The sequence below is a fragment of the Bombina bombina genome, chromosome 4 (assembly GCF_027579735.1).
Source record: "Bombina bombina isolate aBomBom1 chromosome 4, aBomBom1.pri, whole genome shotgun sequence".
Classification (NCBI taxonomy): domain Eukaryota; kingdom Metazoa; phylum Chordata; class Amphibia; order Anura; family Bombinatoridae; genus Bombina; species Bombina bombina.
The window spans coordinates 114,198,430-114,210,136 of record NC_069502.1 but is presented as its reverse complement, the minus strand read 5'-3'; the positions used below and the strand labels follow the sequence as shown (position 1 = coordinate 114,210,136).

The window sequence follows — 11,707 nt, the reverse complement described above, 5'->3', positions numbered from 1 at the left end:
TCTTATTTAACCTCAATAAAAAAATAATGTAGCTTATATTACTACTTTAAACCTGATGATCTCATCAACTGTTGCTGAGCTTGTGGTTATAAACAATAAAAATTAACAGGCTCTCTGTAATGACTCATATTAGTATAAGTTGGATTCATTACAGTGACAATGTGCAAAGGGCATCAGTAATAAAGTACATCAATAGAGAACAGATAATGAAGATAGGATTTCATCTTGATAATATTTAACCAGTCTTTTAATGTCGGAAACAACACATCAACTCTCATTTGGTAGTTGGATCAAGTTATACTCAAACTGGAAGGGCATAAATACTACGTTTCAGGGCAGAAGATTTCTCTTTTTTCATATTGAAGGAGTTGGAAACACCTAAGCTCATCATGAACTGGTGGAAAATTATAGGGGGAATCTTTGGAGGAGCAGTGATATTAGCCATTGGTCTCTTGATTGGACACTTTGGTATCAAAAAAGAGACAGAGATAAAGACAGAGATAAATAGTCCTGAATGGGTGAAGGACATTAGTAAAGATGTTGATGAAGAATTTATCAAGGAGTTCATGAAGGAGGTGAATAACAAGAATATTGAAGAGAATTTAAGGTGAGAGGTGTCTACTGAAGTTGAACAGAACTGTAGTATGAATGTGAATTACATAATTAATGCTACTACTGCAGTGAGTATCTCTTTGTCATATAACTATGACTTTAAAATGTGTATTAATTATCCAGCAAATATAATCTGCCATATTGAATATTCCTTTAAATCATTTACTTTTCTTTTATAATCAAAACCTTGATCTAACTTGCATTTTATTCTTTGTTAACCCTTCACTTCGTCTCTTAATCTGTCACCTGTATTGAGCATATAGCCCACCCCTCTCCAAATATTTATTATCTATTTATATTTTTATTTTTTTGGTACATGTTTTTTTCAATATAGTTTACATTTTGTACATTTTGTAAAATCATTCTGTTTTTTTGTTGTATTTTTTTTAAAAAATAATCTGTTAGTCTTTTTTTATTGAAGATTAACAAATTCCATGTGACAAACAGTACAAATCAAAATCTCAAACGTGTGAGCAATTAAAGTGAACATAACATTCTTGAGGCTGAGCATGTGCTTCATCCAACAAGAGTTCAATCCATATCCACAACACAAGATACATAGTAACAAAGTATATTGTTTAGTCAGAAATCAAATAAAGGATGAGAATGAAACAAAATAAGAAGGATTGGCAAGGGAAAGGGTGAGTCCAAAGAAAGTACAATAAGAAAAAGGAACAGCAAAAGTAAAAGGATAATTGGGTAATTACTGAGGAAAAAAGAAGACAGATGTTATGCCTGAATTCTCTAAGTTATTTGTGACTAGAATGAGAGGTAGTGGGTCTCCCATGGGGTCTTCCATCATTCGAGTGTCCTCTGAACTGCTCTCAATAAAAGTTATCCTGGAAAAGGTCCAGTTTATGATGTTTATAGTAACTTTATTCCTCTAATCTAAGATGTTCTGTTGTCCTGTCTAACCATCCCATTTCAAGATCTTGAAAAAAGCTGTAATAAGCTGAAAAGCCTTGATGATCAGTATGGTTTAGTCTGCAATCGTTGTGCGAATTAATCAGAGCGCTCTGAGAGACGTTTTGTAAATCCGCCCTCTTTATTGGTCCTTAACCACACCAAGTGACCTGGTTATCACGGAAGTAGCTTTCTACACCTGGAAAGGAGAACGCCGAGGGTTTGGCGTGGAAGAAGGCCGTGAGTTAAGGTAACAGATAAGCGGAGAAAGTGAACTTTCATATTTCAGTGAGTCCCTATCCCACAACTGGATATTCACATTTGTTTCAATTCATCGCACATGATATATCATAATTGTGCTTAGCCAGGATTCCTCCATTACTTATACCAGTCATTCTGTTACTTGACATTTGATCACATGAAGTAACCTAAAAAGGGTTAATACCACAAAGAGTATAAAATCCACATATAGCGGTCGATTTATCAAAGCGTAAACTGAAAATACGCTTGAATTCCGCGTCGTATTTATCACGAGATTGATCTGCCGTAGTTATCAAAGCGTCGAGATTGGCAAATGTTGAAATTTGTGACGTAAAATACGATCCCGCAATCTCAATTCGACGCAGATCGATGTTTGCGTCATTACAGATGTTTTGAATTCAGATTCGACGCTATTTGACCCTTTTCCCAATTTATCAAACATTTAACAGGTACGCTCGTGTGTATTCAGACGCAGCGTACCTAGTTTTCAATCCACCACACTTGAGGTCGCGGATGCCATAGAACTCAATGGGAGTCTGAAAACACAAAAAGCTTATGTTCAATGCTGCAAGAGAATGAACTATATTACACAATAAAAGTAAATTAGAAACTTTTTTAAACTTATATACCCTTTCTAAATCAAACAATATTATTGCTCCACATTTGGTACACTAGTAGATATAGGGATAAAAATGAAAAATACATTACTACTAATGGATTATGCTACAAATTTGTCTCTCATTGCAAAGCAAGGGGACAATATTATTTCTACAAATGTGTTGAAAAGTTTTGCCCCAAACTTGTCGCACTAATAGATATAGAGATAACAATGAAATAAATACACAACATAATATAGCTAACTTCCTTTTTATTTTTTGTGAACAATCTATGTGTACCATGTTTAAGCCATGTAATACAATTCCCACTCTCCACTTCGCACCAATTTTGACTCAACACTTTTCGCACCAATTATGACGCAAACTCCTAAACAACCCACACACTAGTGAATTTTTCAACCACTTTTGATTGGAATATGTATAATCACGTGATTTATGACATCAGCCAATCTGATTCAAATATACATTTTAAACTATTACTAACAAATCAAACTGCTCGATACTTGTATCATTGATCACTCATCAGAAATTGTAAATGCCATTTGTTACATTGTGTATTACACTTTGAAAGTATATATGTGCAATTAGAATTAAAGATAAACATTGATGCTGACATTAGGACCCACAGTGTAATATTTTAGACAAGGATTTTAAAATTCGAATTGATGTTTGATTCAATATAATCTTAAACTGATAGCTCAAAGGGATAGCACACCTAACATTAATCTGTCATGATTCAGATACAGCAGAAGTTAAAATAACCTCTTTACTGTCATGCTATTTTTAGTGTATTTCTTCCTTCTCTTGAATTTCTTTTTCAGTGAGAAATGTCATCTTATATGCCAGCACATTTTATAACACATGTGAGGGGGTAGTTTTTAAAACTAGATTGCAATCAGGAGGGGTTACACAGGTACAGAGAGAAAACTGGCCCAGCTCTTAAAATATCCATTGACTGAAAATAAATACATATGATACTCTGATTACGTTATATTTGCAATTATTCCTGCTTAGAATAATAATACATTTACACTATATACATATAGTTGCATAAATAAACACAGAGATATGAAAGACAACATTGTTTAGAACAAAAAAAGGAATTTAGGGACATGTAAATATGTATACAGTGGGACCTCGGTTAACGAACGACTCGGTATACGAAATTTCGGTTTACGAATGCAAAATCTTTAAAAAAAATGCCTCGGTTTACGAAATTTTTTTGCAATACGAAACAAATGTCCCGGTTTGCCCCTCGGTTTACGAATTTTTTTCGCAATACAAAACAAGTGGCCCCTGCATACTGAAGTGTGGGTAGCAGTGTGGAGGTGTTGGAGAGGTTTTGGAGCCATTTGCAGCAAGTTGTTGAGCCTTTTGGAGCCATTTGCAGCAAGTTGTTGAGCCTTTTGGAGCCATTTGCAGCAAGTTGTGGAGCCTTTTGGAGCCATTGGAGCCATTTGCAGCAGGTTTTGGAGCCTTTTGGAGCCTTTTGCAGCAGGTTTTGGAGCCTTTATTTGACTTTTTTCTCACCTCCGGAACGCATTAATTGGTTTTCAATGCATTCCTATGGGAAACCGTGTTTCGGTTTACGAATTTTTCGCAATACGAAACGTCCCGGAGAACGAATTAAATTCGTAAACCGAGGTCCCACTGTATATATAAGTATGTGCAAATATATATGTACAAATTCTAGCATTAATAATCATTTATTAAAAAATAATATGCGATAAAAGTATATCATGACTTCTAGAAATACAAATAGGCCTTAATTTATGTGAAAGTATTATATAACAGATTTCTTTGTATAACAAATAAATATAAAAATAACTTTCTATGAGATATTGCTGTTTGAGGTAGCTATTTCTTGGACATTAACAGTTGAAAAATAAAAGATTAGCTTTAGAGAAATGTGCTTGTTCATGGACAGTAATGAAATGGTATAAATAAAGTTGGGAAAAACCTGAATAACAGCGACATCGATGACTGTTAGTTAACAACAGTCCGATGCTCTTCGCACCGTACTTGACGCGCGTTATTGACGGCTTTTTTGATAAATAAGAGTATCGTATTTAGATCCACGTGAGCGATGTCTGGCGAGCATATTGATGCCGGCGAATGCACTGAGATTGACGCTTTGATAAATCGACCCCATTGAGACATTCCTTAATACTCTCTTTTTTGGATATTGAGAACAGACGGAGTTCTTTTTGTGTAACCACACAGCCCATTTGAAATACATCACGCTGTGGCATCCTCTGGAGAGATAGATTATATCCTCCAATATGGACATAATTTGTTAATAGCAGTATATCCCGCTATTAGATATTTTAAAAAAACATTTTAATTTGTATATTTTATATCGCTGATTCATATTGCTCATTTGTTTGTTTATATTTTAAACCGGTGGTATTCAAAATTATTTTAGCGATAAGTAATAGAGATAATAAATATTGTGTGTTTTTAGTATTTTAACATTGTTTTTGCTTTTTTACAGCTGACTTTTCTAGGCGCTCCTTTACTTTTTAATTTGTAATTTTGTCTCATATCTTTGAGCCCTTATAATTTTTTGTGCAATATTTTTTATTAGATAGTGTTATTATGAGTTTAACTGTTCTTTGTAATATATTTTCGATGTGTTTTGTGATATGACGAGCATTAACTTCCATTGCGCTCAAGCGATCATGTTTACTTACAACTTGTAAGATGAGCGATAAACCCCTTTTCACTCGCGCGTAACTGTTAGCGCTCCACTCATAATCTGGCCCTATATAGGGATTTTGATGTACATGTGAGGCTAAAATTTCCATCGTAAGAATTTCTTCACAAAAAGAGATGATTCACTTTAGGACAATGCCCTTCAAACGGCCCTTTTAAGGGCTATTTGTAGTATAGGTTTAGAATAGGCACAACTCTTTTTATTTTTGGTAATTGTTTTTTATTTTTTGTAATGCTAGAGGTTGTTTTTTTTTAAGTAATGTTAGGGTTGTTGTTTTTTTTTTAAAGGTAGTAAGTTTTTTTGGTAAAGGTAGGGTTAGTCTATTTTGGGTTAATTTATGGGTTGTTAGGTTAGGGGGTTTAAATGTTAGTGATTTAATTTGCATTGGGGCTGGCGGTTTAGGGGTTAGTAGTTGAGTTATTTACTTTCCATTGGGTGCTGGCGGTTTAGGGGTTAATAGTGTAGTAGTTTACTTTGTATTGGGGGCTGGCGGTTTAGGGGTTTATAGTGTGAACTTTGCCCTGCACTATCTGGTGGTTTTGGGGTTATTAGAGTAGGGGCTTATGGTGATTCGGGTTAGCACGCGAGTAGGGTGTTAGGTTTTTTCCACTTTTTTTTCTTCATTGACTTCTATGGGGCAATAGTTTATTATGTCTGCAAAATTGTTATTTCGGCTTTTTGAGTGCGCCTGGTTAGCACTGGAGCAATAACTTTTTACTTTCAACTTGTAATACCAGCCCAACCCAACAAGTGCAAACAGTTTTAGCACTCTAGCGAAAGCGCTAATTAGCGTTCCACTTGTAATCTAGCTCAAAATGTTCTTACAAACATGAGTACTTACTCTAGTCCGTTCTTTAAGCAGTAAGTACAAAAGTAATGGGTAATGTATAGCATGCTCTGTAATAAAAAGGTTTCCTGTTGAACAATATAGATAGCTCTCATGGTGGTTGTACCATGAACAATATTTTCAGTGCCCACTTCTGTAGAAAGGGCAGAGAAACATATTGTATTAGCAAAAATGTTTCTAGTAAAAGTTATTATTGGTTCAGTGTTCATTCTAAAACAAAAGTATTGCAAAAATGTCGCTATTCAAAATTGAAATACACTCGTGCACATTTCAGTTTTAACCTCTATGTTCTTATGATTTTATAATCAGCAAAAGCATCAAATTTAAATATTGTTTCTATAATAATCTAGATATATGTTTGAGGGTCACAGACAAATAATAACATGTCCTCTGTATGGATAGATTTCTTTAGGTTTTGAGAATCACTTTTAATGCCAGGGTAACATTTGAGCTTTATATTTTGTCGTATTTTTTATGGCTGCAATATCCAGATTCAAATTAGTACAATATGAGAGAGCTGTATTTTATTTAAAGGGCCATTATAGTCAAAAAATGATATGCTGTTATCCGTTAGAGCATGCAATTTTAAGACTATTGACCCTGCAGTACTGTGTGTTTAACCCTTGCAATGAAGTTAAACACACAGTAAAAATACCTCTCTGGACTCTCAGTGCCCTGCCGGTCTGGAGCCGAAAACACCACTAATCCATTCAGCAGGACTAGTTACCCATCTGAGTTTTGTGACTAGCACTGATGATTAGATCACAGGGGAGTTTGGCTCGGGACAAGTAGTGTACCGCAAGTCCCGAACGGTATTTCTACTGTGTGTTTAACGCCATTGCAGGGGTTAAACACACAGTGCTGTAGGGTTGATAGTCTAACAGATTAGAACATAATTGTTTGATTATAATGGCCTTTAAAATTTAAAGGGATATTAAAACCAATTTTTTTTTTTCTTTCATGATTCAGATAGAGCATGCAATTTTTATCATGTTTTTATCTGCTCATGATTAAGGTAGATAATACATTTTTAAACAACATTCCAATTTACTTCTATTATCTAATTTGCTTAATTCTTTAGATATTCTTTAATTAAGAAATAGCAATGCACATGGTGAGCCACACAGGAGGCATCTATGTGCAGCGACCAATCAGCAGCTACTAAGCATATCTAGATATGCTTTTCAGCAAAGAATATCAAGAGAATGAAGCACATTAGATAATAGAAGTAAATTAGAAAGTTGTTTATAATTGTATGCTCTTTCTAATTCATGCAATACAAAAATTGGGTTTCATGTCCCTTTAATGGCAAAGGGCTCTAATGCATATATATATGTCTACTATATGTACACATATGTTTTTATATATGACTGTAAATACATATATACACATATAAATACCCTAATATATATGTACACATATATAAATATATATATATATACATACAAAAACATCTTGAGCAATGAATGTCTCAATATTAAAGCCATTTGCCTTTTTTTCCCCTAACACCCGAGATCTCCTATCTTTGAGCCCTTATAACTTTTTTGTGCAATATTTTTTTAAATAATTTTTATGAGACAGTGTTAATATGAGTGTAACTGTAGTTTGTAATGTATTTTTGAATTGTTTTGTGCCACTTTTTTGTTTTGGAAAACAGTTAACCACAGCTCTGAGATCACGGTAAGGATTGAAGCATAAAGGGCGATTGCGCTAGTGCAATCCCAATTTTGCTCAACTTGTAATATGAGCAAAATTAAAATGGCTAGCGAAAGGACAATTTCACTAGCACAAAACCGTTTGCGCCACACTTTGTGTGTGAATTAATGGTCTAGGAACACAGAAAAAAATACCTCCCAATATATAAAAATGTGTGTAGTAGACCTTGTGTAAGGGGCAAAGCCTGGGAGCAGAGCAGGCAAAGTGTGGGTGGTCAAGACCAGGGTTTTGATTATATGACTGGAGTTTGAGCACTCTGGAAAGGGGTTTGGATACTCTCAGTTTTACCTGTTTCTACCCATTTACCTTCTTTTTAGGATACTAAGCAAGAAACCTCATATGGCAACAACATCAGCGGATGAGGAGTTGGTAAAGTTAATCCTGACTCAGTGGAATGATCCAGTGATTGGTCTGGATTCTGCTAAAGAAGAACGATATGATGTGTATCTGTCATTCCCCGATGCTGAGAATCCAAATAATGTCAAAGTGTGTAAGTGTCATATTGGTCCTCCTGATTGTGCTATAACTTCACTCTGTTGTATGCTGGATTCATTTTAGTTTCTTACATTCCTTTTATGCCATTTAGACAGATTCTTTTTTAATCATATCTTATTTCAGCCTCTCATTGTTTCCCTCTCAGTGACTCCACAAGGGAATGCAAACTTCACTTCCCAACGTGCAGAATCAAATCTCACTGCGGACCAAAATGATCCAGATATTGTTCAGCCATATGTTGCATTTGCTCCTAAAGGAAGTGCCAAGGTAACACAATGATACAAGGGGCACTGAGGATGTATTTTATATGACATGTCTACATCTGAGAAGTTAGCAACTGCTTAAAACTCAACAGCATATTGAATAGTACTGTCAAAATTAGATGTAATGTGACCTTCTTACGAAATATTGCTCTAGGAGTCACTGCTAAAAGCTCCTCCATTATCAGTTGCCCAATGACAGGAGCTGATGTCAAACAACATAATATAGAAATAGCAATTTGTGTGTTTTTATTGTGAGCAGTTTCCTAGAGTCTCAGTGTATTGGTAACTATAGTTAGACTTTACTAATATCAATTTTTGTAAACTCTTTTCCACCTTCTAATGTAGCTAAAATATCTTCAGTTTTAGGGAAGATATATTGGTCTACTGCTAATTGCAAATGTATTGCTAGTTGGACATCAACACATATTGTCAGATTTCTAATTTTTTCTTTCACACCGTCACAATAGGTGAAACTCCTTCACTATGTTATACACTGAAAGTTATTCTCAATTTTCTAATCTACTCTCTTTTTACTCCAGATGAAACTGTCCTGGCTTTAAGAAATGTTTACATTATCTTTCAATGCCAGAATGATGGATTTACCTTTACAATTTAAAAATAAATTTCTCATAAAAAAATTAACAAACTTAGGACTTGTTTCCATTAAGCTGTTAAAAATGGAGCTGCAAGCTACTAGGTTTCCATTGAAATAGTTTGCGGGTTGCATCGCCCTTTTCGTATAGGTGTAAGTTAGCGTTATGTTAATGCTTATAAAGAAAGCAGGAGCTGGAGGGAATGGGCAACATAATTGTGGTTTTGCCAAGCTCTGCTTTCATGAAATTTGTTGCTTATGAATTACTATTTGCAAGTTGAGAGAAAGTGCCTGTGTACTTCATTTGGATACAATGTTCTTTCACAGAAACAGGAGTTTAATACTATGGGGTAGATTTAACAAGCACCTTTTAGGATGATTGACTCCCCCTGCTAGTAGGCCGCAAATGTGCAAGGGGCAGCATTGCACAACCATTTTACAAGAAATGCTTGTGCAATATTAAATGCCAACAGCATATGCTGTCGGCATTTAGCAATGTCGGGCGGACACAATTCATTACAGTGAATCATGTCCGCTCGGCAATTGATAAATTGACCCCTATGTCCTCCACTTATCATTTGCTGGACGTACAAGGTTCGCTTTCAGGAACATCCCCCCTAGCAACGCACAAGCAATACAGCAATAGCCTGCTCGCATGGGGCCAATCTCGCGAACAGGGGCTGTCAATCATCCCAATCGGATTAAGATGATTTACCTCCGCCAGAGGTTAAGTCAACTACTTAAATAGCGTTTCAGGCTCACTCATGCAAGCCTGAAACACTGAGGCCCCGAACTGCATCCGCAGCTTGATAAATGGGGAATGAATGTTTACTCTGGAAGTTGTATGCTTTGTATTGTATGCATGTAGGAATATATAGAACTTGCTGGTTTCTGTATAGGAGACAATACAAGGGTATTGAGTTCTTGGTAGCTGCTATGTTAGCACTTTATTATGCAAGTTTAGTTGCTGCTTGCTTATAGCTATGTACATTTTTATGTAGTTTTATTTTTCTTATATAACATTTTTTATAGCAATGCACATGACTTATATAAAACACAGTATAGGGAAGGTTAAAACAAGTGTTATAGGCTTCAATTTCCTCTAACAAACATCTGTCTTTATTTATTTTCAATAAGACTAGAGTTGGCCAGCTAAGCATTTTTTAGGAACAAGATAAGTTTGCTTTGTATATACATTATACATATTACATACAGTATATGTAAACTAATGAAACCTTATATATATATATATATATATATTTCTATTTTAAAGACATTTATCTATGCTTTTTCAGGGTAAACTAGTATATGCAAATGAAGGAAAGGTGAGTGATTTCCAAGAACTGGTAGCTAAATCAATTGATCTGCGCGGCACCATCGCCATAGTACGTTATGGAGGAACAGGAAGAGTTAATAAGGTAATATTACTGGTTACAGCAGATAACAGTATTTGCAAATAAGCCTTAATAATACTCTTTACATAGATATACATATTTTAATCTATTGACAATATATTGACCCCTGAATGTATACACTGGAATATTTACATGCATTTATTTAGAATTGCTAAAGGTTGTGGCACTAGAATACCACCAATTATAACACAGGTATTTAAAATTTTAACATTTACCCATTGTGCGGGAAAGGGTGAGGCAGCTATACTGCAGAAATAAAGCCCTAAGAGCAGGGAAAATTGTAATAAGAGGGGAGACAAGGACCATAGTAAAGGATCGCTTGGAAGGGATAGGTAGTGAGGGCGAAGGGGGGGGGTTGTCGCTGCACTTCAGAAAAATGAGAATTTAAAAGAAAAAACTAAAACAAAAACTAAAACACAACAGCTGCCAGTACCTAAGATAGCGACACTAGCTAGAGGGGGGAGAGTTAAAGAGCTGTTTGGGAGGGATTAGGGAGGTGGGAAGGTAAGGGGGTAATGCTACACTGCAGAAAATAATACAAATAAATAAATACATAGAAAAAGGACTAAAACTTCACATTGGCAGACTGGCTGCCAGTACCTAAGATGGTGGTGACCAGTGGGGGTTGAGGGAGGGAAGAGAGCTGTTTGAGAGGGATCAGGTAGAGATGAGGGGGTGGGAGGGTAATCTTTACACTAAAGCTAAACTTAACCTTACAAGCTACCTGATTAACCCCTTAACTGACATGAATTTAAGAAGTGTGTTGCGCAGCTGCAATTAACGGCTTTCTAATTGCCAAAAAGCAATGGCTAAGCCATGCATGTCCGCTATTTCTGATTTGTGTCATGATTGCACAAGCGGTATGTAAATAATTTCAGTAACAATCCCAAAGTTTGTGAAAATGTTAACATTTTTTTTTTAATATGATCACATTTTGCAGCAAAAAGGTGGCAAAATGGTCCTAGATTAATACTTTGGGTTGTCTACAAAAAAAATATATTGAATGAAGTGATAGCAAAAATGCTAAAAATGCCCTGGTCTTTTAAGGACGTCTTAGGGGCCTAGTTATCAACGTGTCTACTTTTCCTGCCTTCGCCGGCCCAATACGCCCGCCTAAGCTCGCCTCACATCGCCGCCGCGGACCTGCAAAAATTCGCCTAAGTTATCAAAAAATCTGTCAAAAAGCCACGCACCAAGTACGGTGCGATGAGCAGCGGACTGTGAGAGTTATCACTCATCCGATCTCGCTGCTCTTCGGCTTTTTGACAGC

The 11,707-nt window shown here is 35.7% G+C and overlaps 1 protein-coding gene across 1 annotated transcript in view; it reads left to right on the top strand.

Moving 5' to 3' along the window:
- Positions 1-373: 373 nt before the first annotated feature.
- LOC128655268 (aminopeptidase NAALADL1-like) overlaps positions 374-11,707 on the top strand; it is a 154,533-nt gene continuing 143,199 nt past the window's right edge. The window contains exons 1-4 of the mRNA XM_053708928.1: positions 374-607; positions 7,990-8,162; positions 8,313-8,434; positions 10,318-10,440. Of these exons, the coding sequence (XP_053564903.1) occupies positions 390-607; positions 7,990-8,162; positions 8,313-8,434; positions 10,318-10,440 (636 nt within the window). The 5' untranslated portion in view covers positions 374-389. The remainder of the gene's footprint in view (positions 608-7,989; positions 8,163-8,312; positions 8,435-10,317; positions 10,441-11,707) is intronic.